Raw genomic sequence first — 27,616 nt, forward strand, 5'->3', positions numbered from 1 at the left:
CCAGGTAGAGCACGTTACACACATTGCAGCAGGTAGAGCACGTTATACACATTGCATCAGGTAGAGCACGTTATACACATTGCACCAGGTAGAGCACGTTATACACATTGCACCAGGTAGAGCACGTTATACACATTGCACCAGGTAGAGCACGTTATACACATTGCAGCAGGTAGAGCACGTTATACACATTGCATCAGGTAGAGCACGTTATACACATTGCACCAGGTAGAGCACGTTATACACATTGCGCCAGGTAGAGCACGTTATACACATTGCGCCAGGCAGAGCACGTTATACACATTGCACCAGGTAGAGCACGTTATACACATTGCGCCAGGCAGAGCACGTTATACACATTGCGCCAGGTAGAGCACGTTATACACACTGCGCCAGGTAGAGCACGTTACACACATTGCGCCAGGTAGAGCACGTTATACACATTACACCAGGTAGAGCACGTTACACACATTGCAGCAGGTAGAGCACGTTATACACATTGCATCAGGTAGAGCACGTTATACACATTGCACCAGGTAGAGCACGTTATACACATTGCACCAGGTAGAGCACGTTATACACAATGCGCCAGGTAGAGCACGTTATACACATTGCGCCAGGTAGAGCACGTTATACACATTGCACCAGGTAGAGCACGTTATACACAATGCGCCAGGTAGAGCACGTTATACACATTGCGCCAGGTAGAGCACATTATACACATTGCACCAGGTAGAGCACGTTATACACATTGCACCAGGTAGAGCACGTTATACACAATGCGCCAGGTAGAGCACGTTATACACATTGCGCCAGGTAGAGCACGTTATACACATTGCACCAGGTAGAGCACGTTATACACATTGCAGCAGGTAGAGCACGTTACACACATTGCAGCAGGTAGAGCACGTTATACACATTGCACTGGGTAGAACACGTTATACACATTGCACCAGGTAGAGCACGTTATACACATTACACCAGGTAGAGCACTTAACAATTATATGATTAAAAAACAGGACAACATTATTAAATAATACATTTTCTATATGTAATGGGTTTATGGTGCCGCTATACTGGATTTAGACACTACAGAAGTGTTGTGGGGGAGGGAGGGTGACAATGCTGCTGGGCTGTTATCATATCGGAAGTATGCATTCAGGATCCTGGCTGTCGGGATCCCAGCAGCCATAATACCGATGCCGGAATCCTGACAGCAGCCACAATACCAACGCTGGCATCCAGAGGTGATCAGGATCCTGGCAACGATATAGCGACAGTCAGGATCCTGAAGGGAAGTATGCACTGCCGCCACTGGTTTAGCGTGCGGGTGGGAAGGGGGGGGGGGGGGTTAGGATATGGTGTTGGGGAGGGTTAGGCTGCAGAGGGAGGGGGGGGGGTATAAGTGTTAGGCACTAAGGGGGTGGGTTAGGTTTAGGCTGCGGGAAACGGAGGGTTAGGGGTGGGAGGTTAGGGTACCCTCTGCTCTCGTCACTCTTGTCGGCTTTGCTGCGATCGGGATGCTGGTGTCGGTATACTAAATGCCAACATCCTGTCCGACGACTTCGGACACTTGGTACAACCACTGGATTTGAGTCATGCTGCCTGTAATTTATGTGCTGACTGATCAACTTCAGTGACACTCACTGTGCTGGCTGCCTTTACAGTAACCAGCGGCAACCAGCAGTAACCAACAGCAACCAGCAGTAACCAACAAAGGCAGCCAGAACAGTGAGTGTCACTGAAGTTGATCAGTCAGCACATAAATTACAGGCAGCATGACTCGAATCCAGCGGTTGTATCAAGGGTCCTGTATGCTGCAGAGACCAGCAGCACTGTCACCCTCTCGCCTCACCCCCACTCCATACCACAAAAATGTTGCCTTTAACACCTGTTTGCCAGCGCCATGCAGCCCCCATCTCCGCCATCCCACCGATATGAATAGCCCCCCAGCCGCCACCGTAAGTCCAGCTCACCCTTCCGCACAGCACGCACAGTCCGCGGTCACCGGCGTTCAACTTCCCCGCAGCACAGTGTGTAGCGCGCCGCAGAGCCGTCCTTGCTCTCTGTCCGGCTCCTGTGAAGCTGCAGCGGGTGATCGGCGGGAAGGGGGGGGGGGGGCCGTCCTCACCGTCTGTCCGGCTCCCGTGAAGCTCCAGTGGGTGATCGGCGGGAAGGGTGGGGGGGGGCGTCCTCACTCTCTGTCCAGCTCCCTTGAAGCTGCAGCAGGTGATCGGGGAGGGGGGAGAGAAGCCGTCCTCACTCTCTGTCCGGGGGCCCGCGCCGCCACAAGAGGACTTAAACAAGATACAGGAAGCTGCTTGAACAAGATGACCAGCTTCAGCGGAGCGCGTCCCCGGGGACCCACACAGTTTAGAAAAGTGAGTCCCTGGACCACAGATCAGGGTAAAATACGCGCTATAGCGCGTATTTGCGAACACTGCAGCTACCTACGATATAGGCAAAGGAGGTGGAATGCACCTGTCTCAAGCGCAGTGGGGAATGATTTCAACGTTGTGCAAGGTTCTGCTGCCCTTTGAACTTGCCACACGTGAAGTCAGTTCAGACACTGCCAGCCTGAGTCAGGTCATTCCCCTCATCAGGCTTTTGCAGAAGAAGCTGGAGGCATTGAAGGAGGAGCTAACACGGAGCGATTCCGCTAGGCATGTGGGACTTGTGGATGGAGCCCTTAATTCGCTTAACAAGGATTCACGGGTGGTCAATCTGTTGAAATCAGAGCACTACATTTTGGCCACCGTGCTCGATCCTAGATTTAAAGCCTACCTTGGATCTCTCTTTCCGGCAGACACAAGTCTGCTGGGGTTCAAAGAACTGCTGGTGACAAAATTGTCAAGTCAAGCGGAACGCGACCTGTCAACATCTCCTCCTTCACATTCTCCCGCAACTGGGGGTGCGAGGAAAAGGCTCAGAATTCCGAGCCCACCCGCTGGCAGGGATGCAGGGCAGTCTGGAGCGACTGCTGATGCTGACATCTGGTCCGGACTGAAGGACCTGCCAACGATTACTGACATGTCGTCTACTGTCACTGCATATGATTCTCTCCCCATTGAAAGAATGGTGGAGGATTATATGAGTGACCGCATCTAAGTAGGCACGTCACACAGTCCGTACTTATACTGGCAGGAAAAAGAGGCAATTTGGAGGCCCTTGCACAAACTGGCTTTATTCTACCTAAGTTGCCCTCCCACAAGTGTGTACTCCGAAAGAGTGTTTAGTGCCGCCGCTCACCTTGTCAGCAATCGGCGTACGAGGTTACATCCAGAAAATGTGGAGAAGATGATGTTCATTAAAATGAATTATAATCAATTCCTCCGTGGAGACATTGACCAGCAGCAATTGCCTCCACAAAGTACACAGGGAGCTGAGATGGTGGATTCCAGTGGGGACGAATTGATAATCTGTGAGGAGGGGGATGTACACGGTGATATATCGGAGGGTGAAGATGAGGTGGACATCTTGCCTCTGTAGAGCCAGTTTGTGCAAGGAGAGATTAATTGCTTCTTTTTTGGTGGGGGTCCAAACCAACCCGTCATTTCAGTCACAGTCGTGTGGCAGACCCTGTCACTGAAATGATGGGTTTGTTAAAGTGTGCATGTCCTGTTTATACAACATAAGGGTGGGTGAGAGGGCCCAAGGACAATTCCATCTTGCACCTCTTTTTTCTTTTATTCTTCTTTGCATCATGTGATGTTTGAGGACTATTTTTTTGAAGTGCCATCCTGCCTGACACTGCAGTGCCACTCCTAGATGGGCAGGTGTTTGTGTCGGCCACTAGGGTCGCTTAGCTTAGCCATCCAGCGACCTCGGTGCAAATTTTAGGACTAAAAATAATATTGTGAGGTGTGAGGTGTTCAGAATAGACTGGAAATTAGTGTAAATTATGGTTATTAAGGTTAATAATACTATGGGATCAAAATGACCCCCAAATTCTATGATTTAAGCTGTTTTTGAGTTTTTTTTGTAAAAAAACACCCGAATCCAAAACACACCCGAATCCGACAAAAAATTTTCAGGGAGGTTTTGCCAAAACGCGTCCGAATCCAAAACACGGCCGCGGAACCTAATCCAAAACCAAAACACAAAACCCGAAAAATTTCCGGTGCACGTCACTAATTATCAGTGACCTCAGAGGCTGCTGTGTATTATTAGTGTCCTCAGAGGCTGCTGTGTATTATTAGTGTCCTCAGAGGCTGCTGTGTATTATCAGTGTCCTCAGAGGCTGCTGTGTATTATTAGTGTCCTCAGAGGCTGCTGTGTATTATCAGTGTCCTCAGAGGCTGCTGTGTATTATTAGTGTCCTCAGAGGCTGCTGTGTATTATCAGTGTCCTCAGAGGCTGCTGTGTATTATTAGTGTCCTCAGAGGCTGCTGTGTATTATCAGTGTCCTCAGAGGCTGCTGTGTATTATCAGTGTCCTCAGAGGCTGCTGTGTATTATTAGTGTCCTCAGAGGCTGCTGTGCATTATCAGTGTCCTCAGAGGCTGCTGTGTATTATCAGTGTCCTCAGAGGCTGCTGTGTATTATTAGTGTCCTCAGAGGCTGCTGTGCATTATTAGTGTCCTCAGAGGTTGCTGTGTATTATCAGTGTCCTCAGAGGCTGCTGTGTATTATTAGTGTCCTCAGAGGCTGCTGTGCATTATCAGTGTCCTCAGAGGCTGCTGTGTATTATCAGTGTCCTCAGAGGCTGCTGTGTATTATTAGTGTCCTCAGAGGCTGCTGTGCATTATTAGTGTCCTCAGAGGTTGCTGTGTATTATCAGTGTCCTCAGAGGCTGCTGTGTATTATCAGTGTCCTCAGAGGCTGCTGTGCATTAGCAGTGTCCTCAGAGGCTGCTGTGTATTATTAGTGTCCTCAGAGGCTGCTGTGTATTATCAATGTCCTCAGAGGCTGCTGTGTATTATTAGTGTCCTCAGAGGCTGCTGTGCATTATCAGTGTCCTCAGAGGCTGCTGTGTATTATCAGTGTCCTCAGAGGCTGCTGTGTATTATTAGTGTCCTCAGAGGCTGCTGTGTATTATTAGTGTCCTCAGAGGCTGCTGTGTATTATTAGTGTCCTCAGAGGCTGCTGTGCATTATCAGTGTCCTCAGAGGCTGCTGTGTATTATCAGTGTCCTCAGAGGCTGCTGTGTATTATTAGTGTCCTCAGAGGCTGCTGTGCATTATTAGTGTCCTCAGAGGTTGCTGTGTATTATCAGTGTCCTCAGAGGCTGCTGTGTATTATCAGTGTCCTCAGAGGCTGCTGTGCATTAGCAGTGTCCTCAGAGGCTGCTGTGTATTATTAGTGTCCTCAGAGGCTGCTGTGTATTATCAATGTCCTCAGAGGCTGCTGTGTATTATTAGTGTCCTCAGAGGCTGCTGTGTATTATTAGTGTCCTCAGAGGCTGCTGTGTATTATTAGTGTCTTCTGGTGCCTCAGGGTAGCCCCATCCTCCTGCCATCTACTGTACCACTGACCTGGCTCTTCCAGTGCCTCAGGTTAGCCCCATCCTCCTGCCATCTCCTACTGACCTGGCTCTTCCAGCACCTCAGGGTAGCCCCATCCTCATGCCATCTCCGGCTGACCTGAGTCTTCCAGCACCCCAGAGTAGCCCCATCCTCCTGCCATCTCCTGCTGACCTGGGTCTTCCAGCACCTCCGAGTAGCCCCATCCTCATGCCATCTCCCGCTGACCTGGGTCTTCCAGCACCTCAGAGTAGCCCCATCCTCATGCCATCTCCCGCTGACCTGGGTCTTCCAGAACATCAGAGTAGCCCCATCCTCCTGCCATCTCCTACTGACCTGGCTCTTCCGGCACCTCAGAGTAGCCCCATCCTCATGCCATCTACCACTGACCTGGCTCTTCCAGCACCTCAGGGTAGCCCCATCCTCATGCCATCTCCCAGTGACCTGGCTCTTCCAGCACCTCAGAGTAGCCCCATCCTCATGCCATCTCCCGCTGACCTGGGTCTTCCAGCACCTCAGAGTAGCCCCATCCTCATGCCATCTCCTACTGACCTGGGTCTTCCAGCACCTCAAAGTAGCCCTATCCTCATGCCATCTCCTACTGACCTGGCTCTTCCAGCACCTCAGGGTAGCCCCATACTCCTGCCATCTCCTACTGACCTGGCTCTTCCAGCACCTCTGGGTAGCCCCATACTCCTGCCATCTCCCACTGACCTGGCTCTTCCAGCACCTCAGGGTAGCCCCATCCTCCTGCCATCTCCTACTGACCTGGCTCTTCCAGCACCTCAGGGTAGCCCCATCCTCCTGCCATCTCATACTGACCTGGCTCTTCCAGCACCTCAGGGTAGCCCCATTTTCCTGCCATCCCCTACTGACCTGGCTCTTCCAGCACCTCAGAGTAGCCCCATCCTCCTGTTATCTCCCACTGACCTGAGTCTTCCAGCACCTCAGAGTTGCCCCATCCTCATGCCATCTCCTACTGACCTGGTTCTTCCAGCACCTCAGAGTAGCCCCATCCTCATGCCATCTCCCAGTGACCTGGCTCTTCCAGCACCGCAGAATAGCCCCATCCTCCTGCCATCTCCCAGTGACCTGGCTCTTCCAGCACCTCAGAGTAGCCCCATCCTCCTGCCATCTCCCAGTGACCTGGCTCTTCCAGCACCTCAGAGTAGTCCCATCCTCCTGCCATCTCCTACTGACCTGGCTCTTCCAGCATCTCAGAGTAGCCCCATCCTCCTGCCATCTCCTACTGACCTGGCTCTTCCAGCACCTCAGAGTAGCCCCATCCTCCTGCCATCTCCCACTGACCTGGCTCTTCCAGCACCTCAGAGTAGCCCCATCCTCCTGCCATCTCCTACTGACCTGGCTCTTCCAGCACCTCAGAGTAGCCCCATCCTCCTGCCATCTCCTACTGACCTGGCTCTTCCAGCACCTCAGAGTAGCCCCATCCTCCTGCCATCTCCCACTGACCTGGGTCTTCCAGCACGTCACGGTAGCCCCATCCTCCTGCCATCTCCTACTGACCTGGCTCTTCCAGCACCTCAGAGTAGCCCCATCCTCATGCCATCTCCCAGTGACCTGGCTCTTCCAGCACCTCAGAGTAGCCCCATCCTCCTGCCATCTCCCAGTGACCTGGCTCTTCCAGCACCTCAGAGAAGCCCCATCCTCCTGCCATCTCCCAGTGACCTGGCTCTTCCAGCACCTCAGAGTAGCCCCATCCTCCTGCCATCTCCCACTGACCTGGGTCTTCCAGCACCTCAGAGTAGCCCCATCCTCCTGCCATCTCCTACTGACCTGGCTCTTCCAGCACCTCAGAGTAGCCCCATCCTCCAGCCATCTCCTACTGACCTGGCTCTTCCAGCACCTCAGAGTAGCCCCATCCTCCTGCCATCTCCCACTGACCTGGGTCTTCCAGCACGTCACGGTAGCCCCATCCTTCTGCCATCTCCCACTGACCTGGGTCTCCCAGCACGTCACGGTAGCCCCATCCTCCTGCCTTCTCCCACTGACCTGGGTCTTCCAGCACCTCAGAGTAGCCCCATCCTCCTGCCATCTCCCAGTGACCTGGCTCTTCCAGCACCTCAGAGTAGTCCCATCCTCCTGCCATCTCCCACTGACCTGGGTCTTCCAGCACCTCAGAGTAGCCCCATACTCCTGCCATCTCCTACTGACCTGGCTCTTCCAGCACCTCAGAGTAGCCCCATCCTCCTGCCATCTCCCAGTGACCTGGCTCTTCCAGCACCTCAGAGTAGCCCCATCCTCCTGCCATCTCCCACTGACCTGGGTCTTCCAGCACGTCACGGTAGCCCCATCCTCCTGCCATCTCCCACTGACCTGGGTCTTCCAGCACGTCACGGTAGCCCCATCCTCCTGCCATCTACCACTGACCAGGACATGATTCTGAGTCAGATGCTACAAGTCCATCCTTAGTGTACAACTATGCTTCTGCATGCACAAGGACTGGGATGTCCACGTTGAACATCTTTATATGCTCAAATACTATCAGTCGCACCATCAACAGCTGCAGCAGCCCTGTGGCAGGTGATTACCCATCTGAGTCTGGCTCCTATGTGAGCAATCCTGCATCTGTGTACACAACCACTATCAGCATCGGCGGCACTCCCATAGTGCCAATAAGATGTGCCATGTCCGTGCGTCCGCTTAGCCACCTGTCACCTCCCAGGAGTGACCAGAACGTTTTCTAAACACTGTGAGACCGTGCATCTCCTGTGCACTTCAGTAACAACTGAGGCTTTGTGTGTCTGGTATCTAGACGTATGCACAGTGCGACAAAGTGACAAACATCTACCTGATGTCTGCACCAATAGCGGAAGCGCAGAACATTGAGAGATCCCCCAATGCTGCGATGGAATAAACCACATTGCCACCATTGGAGGGCTGCTATGGGAATAGGGCTGCTTAATAATTGCTCCCTTGTTGGGCTAAAGACTGATAGCCAGCCAGGTAGTGCAGCCAGGATGTCTGATCACGCACTGACACTTGTCCAGGATTAGCCCCGAATCCTGAGCCCCGTCTGGCTTCCCACTGATGCCTGGGGGGATATATTTCTAGTGATACAGGATGAGGGCTCGCTGGCCCTATGAACAGAATACAGCTCCGCTCTTGATGAAGATCCCCCCATCAGGAGTCACTGTGACATATTCCCGTTGCTGCAGGTGAGGAATAATTGTGTGAAGCCGCAACTGATAACTGTAGTAAAAGCGGTGGTCTGAGGGTCTTTCACAATGAGCGGGGGGCTTCCTTAGCGCTTGTCACCTGTTATCCACTTCTAATTATCCAGGGTATGACACATTTGTTTTCTGTTCTTGCTTATGAAAGTGCTGTATTAATTATCAGATGAAAGTGTGATATTACATTTGCAGATTTTAATGTCAGTTTGAGAGAAAGATGCAAAGTGTCTTCTTATACAGTAGATTTAATGCTAAATTGGTGTTGTGTGATGTAAGACTCGTGAATCAGATTCCGGTGGAGCATATCTGGGCACCATGTTTTCAGTCACCCTGAACCCACTCATTCTCAATCATATATATGAGAATAGGACAGGACTGGTCCTCCTCTCTCATCATCAGTCACATAGAAAAATGTATCATCATACTCCTAACGCGACACCGCTCGCAGATATACAATCACCCCTGACTCATCGTACTCCTAACGCGACACCACCCGCAGATATACAATCACCCCTGACTCATCATACACCTAACACGGCACTGCCCGCAGATATACAATCACCCCTGACTCATCAAACTCCTAACACGGCACCGCCTGCAAATATACAATCACCCCTGACTCATCGTACTACTAACGCGGCACCGCCCGCAGATATACAATCACCCCTGACTAATCATACACCTAACACGGCACTGCCCGCAGATATACAATCACCCCTGACTCATCGTACTCCTAACGTGGCACCAACCGCAGATGTACAATCACCCCTGACTCATCATACACTTAACACGGCACTGCCCGCAGATATACAATCACCCTGACTCATCGTACTCCTAACACGGCACCGCCTGTAGATATACAATCACCCCTGACTCATCATACACCTAACACGGCACCGCCCGCAGATATACAATCACCCCTTACTCATCATACACCTAACATAGCACCGCCCGCAGATATACAATCACCCCTTACTCATCGTACTCCTAACACGGCACCGCCCGCAGATATACAATCACCCCTTACTCATCGTACTCCTAACGTGGCACCGCCCGCAGATATACAATCACCCCTAAATCATCATACACCTAACACGGCACTGCCCGCAGATATACAATCACCCCTTACTCATCGTACTCCTAACGCGGCACCGCCCACAGATATACATCAACCCTGACTCATCGTACTCCTAATGCGGCACCGCCCGCAGATATACACTCACCCCTGACTCATCATACACCTAACACGGCACTGCCCGCAGATATACAATCACCCCTTACTCATCGTACTCCTAACGCGGCACCACCCGCAGATATACAATCACCCCTGACTCATCATACACCTAACACGGCACCGCCCACAGATATACAATCACCCCTGACTCATCATACACCTAACACGGCACCGCCCGCAAATATACAATCACCCCTGACTCATCGTACTCCTAACGCGGCACCGCCCGCACATATACAATCACCCCTGACTCATCGTACTCCTAACACGGCACCACCCGCAGATATACAATCACCCCTGACTCATCGTACTTCTAACACGGCACTGCCCGCAGATATACAATCACCCCTGACTCATCAAACTCCTAACACGGCACCGCCTGCAAATATACAATCACCCCTGACTCATCGTACTACTAACGCGGCACCGCCCGCAGATATACAATCACCCCTGACTAATCATACAGCTAACACGGCACTGCCCGCAGATATACAATCACCCCTGACTCATCGTACTCCTAACGTGGCACCAACCGCAGATGTACAATCACCCCTGACTCATCATACACTTAACACGGCACTGCCCGCAGATATACAATCACCCCTGACTCATCATACACCTAACACGGCACTGCCCGCAGATATACAATCACCCTGACTCATCGTACTCCTAAAACGGCACCGCCCGTAGATATACAATCACCCCTGACTCATCAAACTCCTAACGCGGCACCGCCTGCAAATATACAATCACCCCTGACTCATCGTACTACTAACGCGGCACCGCCCGCAGATATACAATCACCCCTGACTCATCATACACCTAACACGGCACTGCCCGCAGATATACAATCACCCCTGACTCATCGTACTCCTAACGTGGCACCAACCGCAGATGTACAATCACCCCTGACTCATCATACACTTAACACGGCACTGCCCGCAGATATACAATCACCCCTGACTCATCATACACCTAACACGGCACTGCCCGCAGATATACAATCACCCCTGACTCATCATACAACTAACACGGCACTGCCCGCAGATATACAATCACCCCTTACTCATCGTACTCCTAATGCGGCACCGTCCGTAGATATACAATCACCCTGACTCATCGTACTCCTAACACGGCACCGCCCGTAGATATACAATCACCCCTGACTCATCATACACCTAACACGGCACCGCCTGCAGATATACAATCACTCCTTACTCATCATACACCTAACACGGCACCGCCCGCAGATATACAATCACCCCTTACTCATCGTACTCCTAACGCGGCACCGCCCACAGATATACATCAACCCTGACTCATCGTACTCCTAATGCGGCACCGCCCGCAGATATACACTCACCCCTGACTCATCGTACTCCTAACGCGGCACCACCCGCAGATATACAATCACCTCTGACTCATCGTACTCCTAATGCGGCACCGCCCGCAGATATACAATCACCCCTGACTCATCGTACTCCTAATGTGGCACCGCCCGCAGATATACAATCATCCCTGACTCATCATACACCTAACACCGCCCGCAGATATACAATCACCCCTAAATCATCATACACCTAACACGGCACTGCCCGCAGATATACAATCACCCCTTACTCATCGTACTCCTAACGCGGCACCGCCCACAGATATACATCAACCCTGACTCATCGTACTCCTAATGCGGCACCGCCCGCAGATATACACTCACCCCTGACTCATCGTACTCCTAATGCGGCACCGCCCGCAGATATACAATCACCCCTGACTCATCGTACTCCTAATGCGGCACCGCCCGCAGATATACAATCATCCCTGACTCATCATACACCTAACACCGCCCGCAGATATACAATCACCCCTTACTCATCGTACTCCTAACACGGCACCACCCGCAGATATACAATCACTCCTGACTCATCGTACTCCTAATGCAACACTGCCCGCAGATATACACTCACCCCTGACTCATCATACACCTAACACGGCACCGCCCGCAAATATACAATCACCCCTGACTCATCGTACTCCTAACGCGGCACCGCCCGCACATATACAATCACCCCTGACTCATCGTACTCCTAACACGGCACTGCCCGCAAATATACAATCACGCCTGACTCATCGTACTCCTAACGCGGCACCGCCCGCAGATATACAATCACCCCTGACTCATCGTACTCCTAACACGGCACCACCCGCAGATATACAATCACCCCTGACTCATCGTACTTCTAACACGGCACTGCCCGCAGATATACAATCACCCCTGACTCATCAAACTCCTAACACGGCACCGCCTGCAAATATACAATCACCCCTGACTCATCGTACTACTAACGCGGCACCGCCCGCAGATATACAATCACCCCTGACTAATCATACACCTAACACGGCACTGCCCGCAGATATACAATCACCCCTGACTCATCGTACTCCTAACGTGGCACCAACCGCAGATGTACAATCACCCCTGACTCATCATACACTTAACACGGCACTGCCCGCAGATATACAATCACCCCTGACTCATCATACACCTAACACGGCACTGCCCGCAGATATACAATCACCCTGACTCATCGTACTCCTAAAACGGCACCGCCCGTAGATATACAATCACCCCTGACTCATCAAACTCCTAACGCGGCACCGCCTGCAAATATACAATCACCCCTGACTCATCGTACTACTAACGCGGCACCGCTCGCAGATATACAATCACCCCTGACTCATCATACACCTAACACGGCACTGCCCGCAGATATACAATCACCCCTGACTCATCGTACTCCTAACGTGGCACCAACCGCAGATGTACAATCACCCCTGACTCATCATACACTTAACACGGCACTGCCCGCAGATATACAATCACCCCTGACTCATCATACACCTAACACGGCACTGCCCGCAGATATACAATCACCCTGACTCATCGTACTCCTAAAACGGCACCGCCCGTAGATATACAATCACCCCTGACTCATCAAACTCCTAACGCGGCACCGCCTGCAAATATACAATCACCCCTGACTCATCGTACTACTAACGCGGCACCGCCCGCAGATATACAATCACCCCTGACTCATCATACACCTAACACGGCACTGCCCGCAGATATACAATCACCCCTGACTCATCGTACTCCTAACGTGGCACCAACCGCAGATGTACAATCACCCCTGACTCATCATACACTTAACACGGCACTGCCCGCAGATATACAATCACCCCTGACTCATCATACAACTAACACGGCACTGCCCGCAGATATACAATCACCCCTTACTCATCGTACTCCTAATGCGGCACCGCCCGTAGATATACAATCACCCTGACTCATCGTACTCCTAACACGGCACCGCCCGTAGATATACAATCACCCCTGACTCATCATACACCTAACACGGCACCGCCTGCAGATATACAATCACTCCTTACTCATCATACACCTAACACGGCACCGCCCGCAGATATACAATCACCCCTTACTCATCGTACTCCTAACGCGGCACCGCCCACAGATATACATCAACCCTGACTCATCGTACTCCTAATGCGGCACCGCCCGCAGATATACACTCACCCCTGACTCATCGTACTCCTAACGCGGCACCACCCGCAGATATACAATCACCTCTGACTCATCGTACTCCTAATGCGGCACCGCCCGCAGATATACAATCATCCCTGACTCATCATACACCTAACACCGCCCGCAGATATACAATCACCCCTAAATCATCATACACCTAACACGGCACTGCCCGCAGATATACAATCACCCCTTACTCATCGTACTCCTAACGCGGCACCGCCCACAGATATACATCAACCCTGACTCATCGTACTCCTAATGCGGCACCGCCCGCAGATATACACTCACCCCTGACTCATCGTACTCCTAATGCGGCACCGCCCGCAGATATACAATCACCCCTGACTCATCGTACTCCTAATGCGGCACCGCCCGCAGATATACAATCATCCCTGACTCATCATACACCTAACACCGCCCGCAGATATACAATCACCCCTTACTCATCGTACTCCTAACACGGCACCACCCGCAGATATACAATCACTCCTGACTCATCGTACTCCTAATGCAACACTGCCCGCAGATATACAATCACCCCTAAATCATCATACACCTAACACGGCACCGCCCGCAGATATACAATCACCCCTTACTCTTCGTACTCCTAACACGGCACCGCCCGCAGATATACAATCACCCTGACTCATCGTACTCCTAACACGGCACCGCCTGCAGATATACAATCACTCCTTACTCATCATACACCTAACACGGCACCGCCCGCAGATATACAATCACTCCTTACTCATCATACACCTAACACGGCACCGCCCGCAGATATACAATCACCCCTTACTCATCGTACTCCTAACGCGGCACCGCCCACAGATATACATCAACCCTGACTCATCGTACTCCTAATGCGGCACCGCCCCCAGATATACAATCACCCCTTACTCATCGTACTCCTAGCACGGCACTGCCCGCAGATATACAATCACCCCTGACTCATCGTACTCCTAACACGGCACCGCCCACAGATATACATCAACCCTGACTCATCGTACTCCTAATGCGGCACCGCCCGCAGATATACAATCATACACCTAACATGGCACTGCCCGCAGATATACAATCATCCTGACTCATCGTACTCCTAACGCGGCACTACCCGCAGATATACAATCACCCCTGACTCATCGTACTCCTAATGCAGCACTGCCCGCAGATATACAATCACCCCTGACTCATCATACACCTAACACGGAACCGCCCGCAGATATACAATCACCCTGACTCATCGTACTCCTAAAATGGCACCGCCCGTAGATATACAATCACCCCTGACTCATCGCACTCCTAACGCGGCACCACCCGCAAGTATACAATCACCCCGACTCATCGTATTCCTAACGCGGCACCGCCCGCAGATATACAATCACCCCTGACTCATCGTACTCCTAACACGGCACTGCCCGCAGATATACAATCACCCCTGACTCATCATACACCTAACACGGCACTGCCCGCAGATATACAATCATCCCTGACTCATCATACACCTAACACGGCACTGCCCGCAGATATACAATCACCCCTTACTCATCGTACTCCTAACGCGGCACTGCCCGCAGATATACAATCACCCCTGACTCATCGTACTCCTAACGCGGCACCGCCCACAGATATACATCAACCCTGACTCATCGTACTCCTAATGCGGCACCGCCCGCAGATATACAATCACCCCTGACTCATCATACACCTAACACGGCACTGCCCGCAGATATACAATCACCCCTTACTCATCGTACTCCTAACGCGGCACCACCCGCAGATATACAATCACCCCTTACTCATCGTACTCCTAACACGGCACTGCCCGCAGATATACAATCACCCCTGACTCATCGTACTCCTAACGCGGCACTACCCGCAGATATACAATCACCCCTGACTCATTGTACTCCTAATGCAGCACTGCCCGCAGATATACAATCACCCCTGACTCATCATACACCTAACACGGAACCGCCCGCAGATATACAATCACCCTGACTCATCGTACTCCTAAAATGGCACCGCCCGTAGATATACAATCACCCCTGACTCATCGCACTCCTAACGCGGCACCACCCGCAAGTATACAATCACCCCGACTCATCGTATTCCTAACGCGGCACCGCCCGCAGATATACAATCACCCCTGACTCATCATACACCTAAAACGGCACTGCCCGCAGATATACAATCACCCCTGACTCATCATACTCCTAACACGGCACCGCCCACAGATATACAATCACCCCTGACTCATCATACACCTAACACGGCACTGCCCGCAGATATACAATCACCCCTGACTCATCATACCCCTAACGCGGCACTGCCCGCAGATATACAATCACCCCTGACTCATCATACACCTAACGCGGCACTGCCCGCAGATATACAATCATCCCTGACTCATCATACTCCTAACGCGGCACCGGCCGCAGATATACAATCACCCCTGACTCATCGTACTCCTAATGCAGCACTGCCCGCAGATATACAATCACCCCTGACTCATCATACACCTAACACGGAACCGCCCGCAGATATACAATCACCCTGACTCATCGTACTCCTAACGCGGCACCGGCCGCAGATATACAATCACCCCTGACTCATCATACTCCTAACACGGCACTACCCGCAGATACACAATCACCCCTGACTCATCATACACCTAACACGCACTGCCCGCAGATATACAGTCATCCCTTACTCATCATAGGGGGAATCGCCTACCTCGCCGGTATAATGTATGGTGCCCCCGTCGGGATCCCGGCATGAGTATTGTGACAGCCGGGAACCCGATGAGCAGTAAGCTAACCGCATATCCCCATTACATTGCAGTTATTTCTGCCTTTAGATCACTGGCAATTACTGCTCCTATATGACGCCAGCCTAACATAGACATAGGTGATGTGTCACCATGTCCCGCCCCTTTCTACACAATGACCAGCACCGCGGGGGCGGGCCCTGAGAATGCAGCCATGCTGGGGGTGCGGCCTGTTCTCGCTGCAGCAGGTTACGGGTGACACACAATGACCGGCACCGCGGGGGCGAGCCCTGAGACTGCAGCCATGCTGGGGGTGCGGCCTGTACTCGCTGCAGCAGGTTACGGGTGACACACAATGACCGGCACCGCGGGGGCGGGCCCTGAGAATGCAGCCATGCTGGGGGTGCGGCCTGTACTCGCTGCAGCAGGTTACGGGTGACACACAATGACCGGCACTGCGGGGGCGAGCCCTGAGACTGCAGCCATGCTGGGGGTGCGGCCTGTACTCGCTGCAGCAGGTTACGGGTGACGGGAGCATTTGAGACGAGTGACAGCCAGTCATAGTGTAGTGACAGGTCAGGAAGGGGTGTAGACGCCGCTGTAGCACAGAATGTTATCTGGAGTTACCCCAGCCTCACACGGTACATGACACCCCGCCTTTCCCTGCACCGGTATGGCTGCGCCAGACTCGGCGCACTCTGGTGTGATCAGTACTTACTGACTGCTGTAGGACGGGAGAGCCAGGGACACCCCAGTTATACGTCTTCCCTCTTATATTTTGCAGAAGATCAGCCGGGCCCCGTCGGATGAGGAATGCTTCTTCGACCTCTTAAGTAAATTCCAAAGTAACCGAATGGATGATCAGAGATGCACGTTAGAGGAGTGTCAGAGCGGCGAGACGGAAACCACAGCGACAGCCATTCCGGCGCTGGACGACCAGATATGTGAGTCCCTGTTACACGCATGATGCAGCCAGAAGTGCTGCCCGGGGCCTGATGCAGCGCTTTACATACATGTGTTGTATCATACGTGTATTCCTCCTGCACACGCTCAGCCAGGGGGTGGAATGGGGGATGGAGGAGTGAAGGAGACGTTCAGTCTGCACACATAGGGTCCATGAGGGGCAGTAGTGACTTGTACTAGCCCAGGAGCATGTGCCGCAGAAGCCGGTGAGTCTCCGACGTGTACAGCCGGGCACATGTGCGGCTCCTCTCTTCTGCGTAATGTGCACCTCCAGTGCCGCACCATCCCCCTGGCGTCTTCTGTACGACTCTACAGCAGGAATGATAGGCCGACTTACTGTGCGGGACAATGAGGGAGGTAACCTAGTCCCCTGCCCAGCTGCCATACCTACCTCACTGGCTGTAGGTGACAGACTTTACTCGCAGCTACAGTCCTAACAACACAGCAGGCAGCCGCTGGTTACTAATATTATGGAGAGTGTTGGTTGCGAGGCATGAGGCACACTGTACCTAGGAAGTGCCTCAGGGAGCCCCCTAGTGAGCAGAGTGCATTGTGCGCAGGAGATAGCATTATGCATCTGTCCTGGAGGTGACAAGTTCCTGTGATATCTGTGACGCTGCACCACACACTGTATCTGCGGCAGGGGCTCAGGCTGTACACACAGGGTTACACTGTATATGCGGCAGGGGCTCAGGCTGTACACACAGGGTTACACTGTATATGCGGCAGGGGCTCAGGCTGTACACACAGGGTTACACTGTATCTGCGGCAGGGGCTCAGGCTGTACACACAGGGTTACACTGTATCTGCGGCAGGGGCTCAGGCTGTGCACACAGGGTTACACTGTATCTGCGGCAGGGGCTCAGGCTGCACACACACAGGGTTACACTGTATCTGCGGCAGGGGCTCAGGCTGCACACACAGGGTTACACTGTATCTGCGGCAGGGGCTCAGGTCTGTACACACAGGGTTACACTGTATCTGCGGCAGGGGCTCAGGCTGTACACACAGGGTTACACTGTATATGCGGCAGGGGCTCAGGCTGTACACACAGGGTTACACTGTATATGCGGCAGGGGCTCAGGCTGTACACACAGGGTTACACTGTATCTGCGGCAGGGGCTCAGGCTGTACACACAGGGTTACACTGTATCTGCGGCAGGGGCTCAGGCTGTGCACACAGGGTTACACTGTATCTGCGGCAGGGGCTCAGGCTGCACACACACAGGGTTACACAGTATCTGCGGCAGGGGCTCAGGCTGCACACACAGGGTTACACTGTATCTGCGGCAGGGGCTCAGGTCTGTACACACAGGGTTACACTGTATCTGCGGCAGGGGCTCAGGCTGTACACACAGGGTTACACTGTATATGCGGCAGGGGCTCAGGCTGTACACACAGGGTTACACTGTATATGCGGCAGGGGCTCAGGCTGTACACACAGGGTTACACTGTATCTGCGGCAGGGGCTCAGGCTGTACACACAGGGTTACACTGTATCTGCGGCAGGGGCTCAGGCTGTGCACACAGGGTTACACTGTATCTGCGGCAGGGGCTCAGGCTGCACACACACAGGGTTACACTGTATCTGCGGCAGGGGCTCAGGCTGCACACACAGGGTTACACTGTATCTGCGGCAGGGGCTCAGGTCTGTACACACAGGGTTACACTGTATCTGCGGCAGGGGCTCAGGCTGCACACACAGGGTTACACTGTATCTGTGGCAGGGGCTCAGGTCTGTACACACAGGGTTACACTGTATCTGCGGCAGGGGCTCAGGTCTGTACACACAGGGTTACACTGTATCTGCGGCAGGGGCTCAGGCTGTGCACACAGGGCTACACTGTATATGCGGCAGGGGCTCAGGTCTGTACACACAGGGTTACACTGTATCTGCGGCAGGGGCTCAGGTCTGTACACACAGGGTTACACTGTATCTGCGGCAGGGGCTCAGGTCTGTACACACAGGGTTACACTGTATCTGCGGCAGGGACTCAGGCTGTACACACACAGGGTTACACTGTATCTGCGGCAGGGGCTCAGGCTGCACACACAGGGTTACACTGTATCTGCGGCAGGGGCTCAGGCTGCACACACAGGGTTACACTGTATATGCGGCAGGGGCTCAGGCTGCACACACAGGGTTACACTGTATCTGCGGCAGGGGCTCAGGCTGCACACACACAGGGTTACACTGTATCTGCGGCAGGGGCTCAGGCAGTACACACACTGGGTTACACTGTATCTGCGGCAGGGGCTCAGGTCTGTACACACAGGGTTACACTGTATCTGCGGCAGGGGCTCAGGTCTGTACACACACAGGGTTACACTGTATCTGCGGCAGGGGCTCAGGCTGTACACACAGGGTTACACTGTATCTGCGGCAGGGGCTCAGGCTGCACACACAGGGTTACACTGTATCTGCGGCAGGGGCTCAGGCTGCACACACAGGGTTACACTGTATATGCGGCAGGGGCTCAGGCTGCACACACAGGGTTACACTGTATCTGCGGCAGGGGCTCAGGCTGCACACACACAGGGTTACACTGTATCTGCGGCAGGGGCTCAGGCTGTACACACACTGGGTTACACTGTATCTGCGGCAGGGGCTCAGGACTGTACACACAAGGTTACACTGTATCTGCGGCAGGGGCTCAGGTCTGTACACACAGGGTTACACTGTATCTGCGGCAGGGGCTCAGGTCTGTACACACACAGGGTTACACTGTATCTGCGGCAGGGGCTCAGGCTGTACACACAGGGTTACACTGTATCTGCGGCAGGGGCTCAGGCTGCACACACACAGGGTTACACTGTATCTGCGGCAGGGGCTCAGGTCTGTACACACAAGGTTACACTGTATCTGCGGCAGGGGCTCAGGTCTGTACACACAGGGTTACACTGTATCTGCGGCAGGGGCTCAGGTCTACACACAGGGTTACACTGTATCTGCGGCAGGGGCTCAGGTCTGTACACACACAGGGTTACACTGTATCTGCGGCAGGGGCTCAGGCTGTACACACAGGGTTACACTGTATATGCGGCAGGGGCTCAGGCTGCACACACAGGGTTACACTGTATCTGCGGCAGGGGCTCAGGTCTGTACACACACAGGGTTACACTGTATCTGCGGCAGGGGCTCAGGCTGTACACACAGGGTTACACTGTATCTGCGGCAGGGGCTCAGGCTGCACACACAGGGTTACACTGTATCTGCGGCAGGGGCTCAGGCTGCACACACAGGGTTACACTGTATCTGCGGCAGGGGCTCAGGCTGTAAAGAGGGTTACACTGTATCTGCGGCAGGGGCTCAGGCTGCACACACAGGGTTACACTGTATCTGCGGCAGGGGCTCAGGCTGCACACACAGGGTTACACTGTATCTGCGGCAGGGGCTCAGGCTGTAAAGAGGGTTACACTGTATCTGCGGCAGGGGCTCAGGCTGCACACACAGGGTTACACTGTATCTGCGGCAGGGGCTCAGGCTGCACACACAGGGTTACACTGTATCTGCGGCAGGGGCTCAGGCTGTAAAGAGGGTTACACTGTATCTGCGGCAGGGGCTCAGGCTGCACACACAGGGTTACACTGTATCTGCGGCAGGGGCTCAGGCTGCACACACAGGGTTACACTGTATCTGCGGCAGGGGCTCAGGCTGTACACACACAGGGTTACACTGTATCTGCGGCAGGGGCTCAGGCTGTACACACACAGGGTTACACTGTATCTGCGGCAGGGGCTCAGGTCTGTACACACAGGGTTACACTGTATCTGCGGCAGGGGCTCAGGTCTGTACACACAGGGTTACACTGTATCTGCGGCAGGGGCTCAGGTCTGTACACACAGGGTTACACTGTATCTGCGGCAGGGGCTCAGGTCTGTACACACAGGGTTACACTGTATCTGCGGCAGGGGCTCAGGTCTGTACACACAGGGTTACACTGTATCTGCGGCAGGGGCTCAGGCTGTACACACAGGGTTACACTGTATCTGCGGCAGGGGCTCAGGCTGTACACACAGGGTTACACTGTATCTGCGGCAGGGGCTCAGGCTGTACACACAGGGTTACACTGTATCTGCGGCAGGGGCTCAGGCTGTACACACAGGGTTACACTGTATCTGCGGCAGGGGCTTAGGCTGTACACACAGGGTTACACTGTATCTGCGGCAGGGGCTCAGGCTGTACACACAGGGTTACACTGTATCTGCGGCAGGGGCTTAGGCTGTACACACAGGGTTACACTGTATCTGCGGCAGGGGCTTAGGCTGTACACACAGGGTTACACTGTATCTGCGGCAGGGGCTCAGGCTGTGCACACAGGGTTACACTGTATCTGCGGCAGGGGCTCAGGTCTGTACACACACAGGGTTACACTGTATCTGCGGCAGGGGCTCAGGTCTGTACACACAGGGTTACACTGTATCTGCGGCAGGGGCTCAGGCTGTACACACAGGGTTACACTGTATCTGCGGCAGGGGCTCAGGCTGTACACACACAGGGTTACACTGTATCTGCGGCAGGGGCTCAGGTCTGTACACACAGGGTTACACTGTATCTGCGGCAGGGGCTCAGGCTGTGCACACAGGGTTACACTGTATCTGCGGCAGGGGCTCAGGTCTGTACACACAGGGTTACACTGTATCTGCGGCAGGGGCTCAGGCTGTACACACAGGGTTACACTGTATCTGCGGCAGGGGCTCAGGCTGTACACACACAGGGTTACACTGTATCTGCGGCAGGGGCTCAGGTCTGTACACACAGGGTTACACTGTATCTGCGGCAGGGGCTCAGGCTGTGCACACAGGGTTACACTGTATCTGCGGCAGGGGCTCAGGTCTGTACACACAGGGTTACACTGTATCTGCGGCAGGGGCTCAGGCTGTACACACAGGGTTACACTGTATCTGCGGCAGGGGCTTAGGCTGTACACACAGGGTTACACTGTGTCTGCGGCAGGGGCTCAGGCTGTACACACAGGGTTACACTGTATCTGCGGCAGGGGCTCAGGCTGTACACACAGGGTTACACTGTATCTGCGGCAGGGGCTCAGGCTGTACACACACAGGGTTACACTGTATCTGCGGCAGGGGCTCAGGCTGTACACACACAGGGTTACACTGTATCTGCGGCAGGGGCTCAGGCTGTGCACACAGGGTTACACTGTATCTGCGGCAGGGGCTCAGGCTGTACACACACAGGGTTACACTGTATCTGCGGCAGGGGCTCAGGTCTGTACACACAGGGTTACACTGTATCTGCGGCAGGGGCTCAGGTCTGTACACACAGGGTTACACTGTATCTGCGGCAGGGGCTCAGGTCTGTACACACAGGGTTACACTGTATCTGCGGCAGGGGCTCAGGTCTGTACACACACAGGGTTACACTGTATCTGCGGCAGGGGCTCAGGTCTGTACACACAGGGTTACACTGTATCTGCGGCAGGGGCTCAGGCTGCACACACAGGGTTACACTGTATCTGCGGCAGGGGCTCAGGTCTGTACACACACAGGGTTACACTGTATCTGTGGCAGGGGCTCAGGCTGTGCACACAGGGTTACACTGTATCTGCGGCAGGGGCTCAGGTCTGTACACACACAGGGTTACACTGTATCTGCGGCAGGGGCTCAGGTCTGTACACACAGGGTTACACTGTATCTGCGGCAGGGGCTCAGGCTGTACACACAGGGTTACACTGTATCTGCGGCAGGGGCTTAGGCTGTACACACAGGGTTACACTGTATCTGCGGCAGGGGCTCAGGCTGTACACACAGGGTTACACTGTATCTGCGGCAGGGGCTCAGGCTGTACACACAGGGTTACACTGTATCTGCGGCAGGGGGGCTCAGGCTGTACACACAGGGTTACACTGTATCTGCGGCAGGGGCTCAGGCTGTACACACACAGGGTTACACTGTATCTGCGGCAGGGGCTCAGGCTGTACACACACAGGGTTACACTGTATCTGCGGCAGGGGCTCAGGCTGTGACACACAGGGTTACACTGTATCTGCGGCAGGGGCTCAGGCTGTACACACACAGGGTTACACTGTATCTGCGGCAGGGGCTCAGGCTGTACACACAGGGTTACACTGTATCTGCGGCAGGGGCTCAGGCTGTACACACAGGGTTTACACTGTATCTGCGGCAGGGGCTCAGGTCTGTACACACAGGGTTACACTGTATCTGCGGCAGGGGCTCAGGTCTGTACACACAGGGTTACACTGTATCTGCGGCAGGGGCTCAGGTCTGTACACACAGGGTTACACTGTATCTGCGGCAGGGGCTCAGGCTGTACACACACAGGGTTACACTGTATCTGCGGCAGGGGCTCAGGCTGTACACACACAGGGTTACACTGTATCTGCGGCAGGGGCTCAGGCTGTACACACACAGGGTTACACTGTATCTGCGGCAGGGGCTCAGGTCTGTACACACAGGGTTACACTGTATCTGCGGCAGGGGCTCAGGTCTGTACACACAGGGTTACACTGTATCTGCGGCAGGGGCTCAGGTCTGTACACACACAGGGTTACACTGTATCTGCGGCAGGGGCTCAGGTCTGTACACACAGGGTTACACTGTATCTGCGGCAGGGGCTCAGGCTGCACACACAGGGTTACACTGTATCTGCGGCAGGGGCTCAGGCTGCACACACAGGGTTACACTGTATCTGCGGCAGGGGCTCAGGTCTGTACACACACAGGGTTACACTGTATCTGCGGCAGGGGCTCAGGCTGTACACACAGGGTTACACTGTATATGCGGCAGGGGCTCAGGCTGTACACACACAGGGTTGCACTGTATCTGCGGCAGGGGCTCAGGCTGTACACACAGGGTTACACTGTATCTGCGGCAGGGGCTCAGGTCTGTACACACACAGGGTTACACTGTATCTGCGGCAGGGGCTCAGGTCTGTACACACAGGGTTACACTGTATCTGCGGCAGGGGCTCAGGCTGTACACACAGGGTTACACTGTATCTGCGGCAGGGGCTCAGGTCTGTACACACACAGGGTTACACTGTATCTGCGGCAGGGGCTCAGGTCTGTACACACAGGGTTACACTGTATCTGCGGCAGGGGCTCAGGCTGTACACACAGGGTTACACTGTATCTGCGGCAGGGGCTTAGGCTGTACACACAGGGTTACACTGTATCTGCGGCAGGGGCTCAGGCTGTACACACACAGGGTTACACTGTATCTGCGGCAGGGGCTCAGGCTGTACACACAGGGTTACACTGTATCTGCGGCAGGGGCTCAGGCTGCACACACAGGGTTACACTGTATCTGCGGCAGGGGCTCAGGTCTGTACACACACAGGGTTACACTGTATCTGCGGCAGGGGCTCAGGCTGTACACACACAGGGTTACACTGTATCTGCGGCAGGGGCTCAGGCTGCACACACAGGGTTACACTGTATCTGCGGCAGGGGCTCAGGTCTGTACACACACAGGGTTACACTGTATCTGCGGCAGGGGCTCAGGCTGTACACACACAGGGTTACACTGTATCTGCGGCAGGGGCTCAGGCTGTACACACAGGGTTACACTGTATCTGCGGCAGGGGCTCAGGCTGCACACACACAGGGTTACACTGTATCTGCGGCAGGGGCTCAGGCTGTACACAGGGTTACACTGTATCTGCGGCAGGGGCTCAGGCTGCACACACAGGGTTACACTGTATCTGCGGCAGGGGCTCAGGCTGTACACACAGGGTTACACTGTATATGCGGCAGGGGCTCAGGCTGTACACACACAGGGTTGCACTGTATCTGCGGCAGGGGCTCAGGCTGTACACACAGGGTTACACTGTATCTGCGGCAGGGGCTCAGGTCTGTACACACACAGGGTTACACTGTATCTGCGGCAGGGGCTCAGGTCTGTACACACAGGGTTACACTGTATCTGCGGCAGGGGCTCAGGCTGTACACACAGGGTTACACTGTATCTGCGGCAGGGGCTCAGGTCTGTACACACACAGGGTTACACTGTATCTGCGGCAGGGGCTCAGGTCTGTACACACAGGGTTACACTGTATCTGCGGCAGGGGCTCAGGCTGTACACACAGGGTTACACTGTATCTGCGGCAGGGGCTTAGGCTGTACACACAGGGTTACACTGTATCTGCGGCAGGGGCTCAGGCTGTACACACACAGGGTTACACTGTATCTGCGGCAGGGGCTCAGGCTGTACACACAGGGTTACACTGTATCTGCGGCAGGGGCTCAGGCTGCACACACAGGGTTACACTGTATCTGCGGCAGGGGCTCAGGTCTGTACACACACAGGGTTACACTGTATCTGCGGCAGGGGCTCAGGCTGTACACACACAGGGTTACACTGTATCTGCGGCAGGGGCTCAGGCTGCACACACAGGGTTACACTGTATCTGCGGCAGGGGCTCAGGTCTGTACACACACAGGGTTACACTGTATCTGCGGCAGGGGCTCAGGCTGTACACACACAGGGTTACACTGTATCTGCGGCAGGGGCTCAGGCTGTACACACAGGGTTACACTGTATCTGCGGCAGGGGCTCAGGCTGCACACACACAGGGTTACACTGTATCTGCGGCAGGGGCTCAGGCTGTACACAGGGTTACACTGTATCTGCGGCAGGGGCTCAGGCTGCACACACAGGGTTACACTGTATCTGCGGCAGGGGCTCAGGCTGCACACACAGGGTTACACTGTATCTGCGGCAGGGGCTCAGGCTGCACACACAGGGTTACACTGTATCTGCGGCAGGGGCTCAGGCTGCACACACAGGGTTACACTGTATCTGCGGCAGGGGCTCAGGCTGTAAAGAGGGTTACACTGTATCTGCGGCAGGGGCTCAGGCTGCACACACAGGGTTACACTGTATCTGCGGCAGGGGCTCAGGCTGCACACACAGGGTTACACTGTATCTGCGGCAGGGGCTCAGGCTGTACACACACAGGGTTACACTGTATCTGCGGCAGGGGCTCAGGCTGTACACACACAGGGTTACACTGTATCTGCGGCAGGGGCTCAGGTCTGTACACACAGGGTTACACTGTATCTGCGGCAGGGGCTCAGGTCTGTACACACAGGGTTACACTGTATCTGCGGCAGGGGCTCAGGTCTGTACACACAGGGTTACACTGTATCTGCGGCAGGGGCTCAGGCTGTACACACAGGGTTACACTGTATCTGCGGCAGGGGCTCAGGCTGTACACACAGGGTTACACTGTATCTGCGGCAGGGGCTTAGGCTGTACACACAGGGTTACACTGTATCTGCGGCAGGGGCTCAGGCTGTACACACACAGGGTTACACTGTATCTGCGGCAGGGGCTCAGGCTGTACACACACAGGGTTACACTGTATCTGCGGCAGGGGCTCAGGCTGTACACACAGGGTTACACTGTATCTGCGGCAGGGGCTCAGGCTGTACACACACAGGGTTACACTGTATCTGCGGCAGGGGCTCAGGCTGTACACACACAGGGTTACACTGTATCTGCGGCAGGGGCTCAGGCTGTACACACACAGGGTTACACTGTATCTGCGGCAGGGGCTCAGGCTGTGCACACAGGGTTACACTGTATCTGCGGCAGGGGCTCAGGTCTGTACACACACAGGGTTACACTGTATCTGCGGCAGGGGCTCAGGTCTGTACACACAGGGTTACACTGTATCTGCGGCAGGGGCTCAGGCTGTACACACAGGGTTACACTGTATCTGCGGCAGGGGCTCAGGCTGTACACACAGGGTTACACTGTATCTGCGGCAGGGGCTCAGGCTGTACACACACAGGGTTACACTGTATCTGCGGCAGGGGCTCAGGTCTGTACACACAGGGTTACACTGTATCTGCGGCAGGGGCTCAGGCTGTGCACACAGGGTTACACTGTATCTGCGGCAGGGGCTCAGGTCTGTACACACAGGGTTACACTGTATCTGCGGCAGGGGCTCAGGCTGTACACACAGGGTTACACTGTATCTGCGGCAGGGGCTCAGGCTGTACACACACAGGGTTACACTGTATCTGCGGCAGGGGCTCAGGTCTGTACACACAGGGTTACACTGTATCTGCGGCAGGGGCTCAGGCTGTGCACACAGGGTTACACTGTATCTGCGGCAGGGGCTCAGGCTGTGCACACAGGGTTACACTGTATCTGCGGCAGGGGCTCAGGTCTGTACACACAGGGTTACACTGTATCTGCGGCAGGGGCTCAGGCTGCACACACAGGGTTACACTGTATCTGCGGCAGGGGCTCAGGTCTGTACACACAGGGTTACACTGTATCTGCGGCAGGGGCTCAGGCTGTACACACAGGGTTACACTGTATATGCGGCAGGGGCTCAGGCTGTACACACAGGGTTACACTGTATATGCGGCAGGGGCTCAGGCTGTACACACAGGGTTAC

At 54.3% G+C, this 27,616-nt stretch overlaps 1 protein-coding gene across 6 annotated transcripts in view; it reads left to right on the forward strand.

Annotated features, from left to right (window-relative positions):
* Window positions 1–27,616, forward strand: part of GPSM1 (G protein signaling modulator 1) — a 585,152-nt gene that overhangs the window by 488,248 nt on the left and 69,288 nt on the right. For all 6 annotated transcript variants that reach the window (XM_063935808.1, XM_063935811.1, XM_063935807.1 and 3 more), the window contains exon 12: window positions 17,045–17,204. In XM_063935808.1, the coding sequence (XP_063791878.1) occupies window positions 17,045–17,204 (160 nt within the window). The remainder of the gene's footprint in view (window positions 1–17,044; window positions 17,205–27,616) is intronic.

Source organism: Pseudophryne corroboree, chromosome 8 (genome assembly GCF_028390025.1).
Source record: "Pseudophryne corroboree isolate aPseCor3 chromosome 8, aPseCor3.hap2, whole genome shotgun sequence".
In the NCBI taxonomy this organism is placed as follows: domain Eukaryota; kingdom Metazoa; phylum Chordata; class Amphibia; order Anura; family Myobatrachidae; genus Pseudophryne; species Pseudophryne corroboree.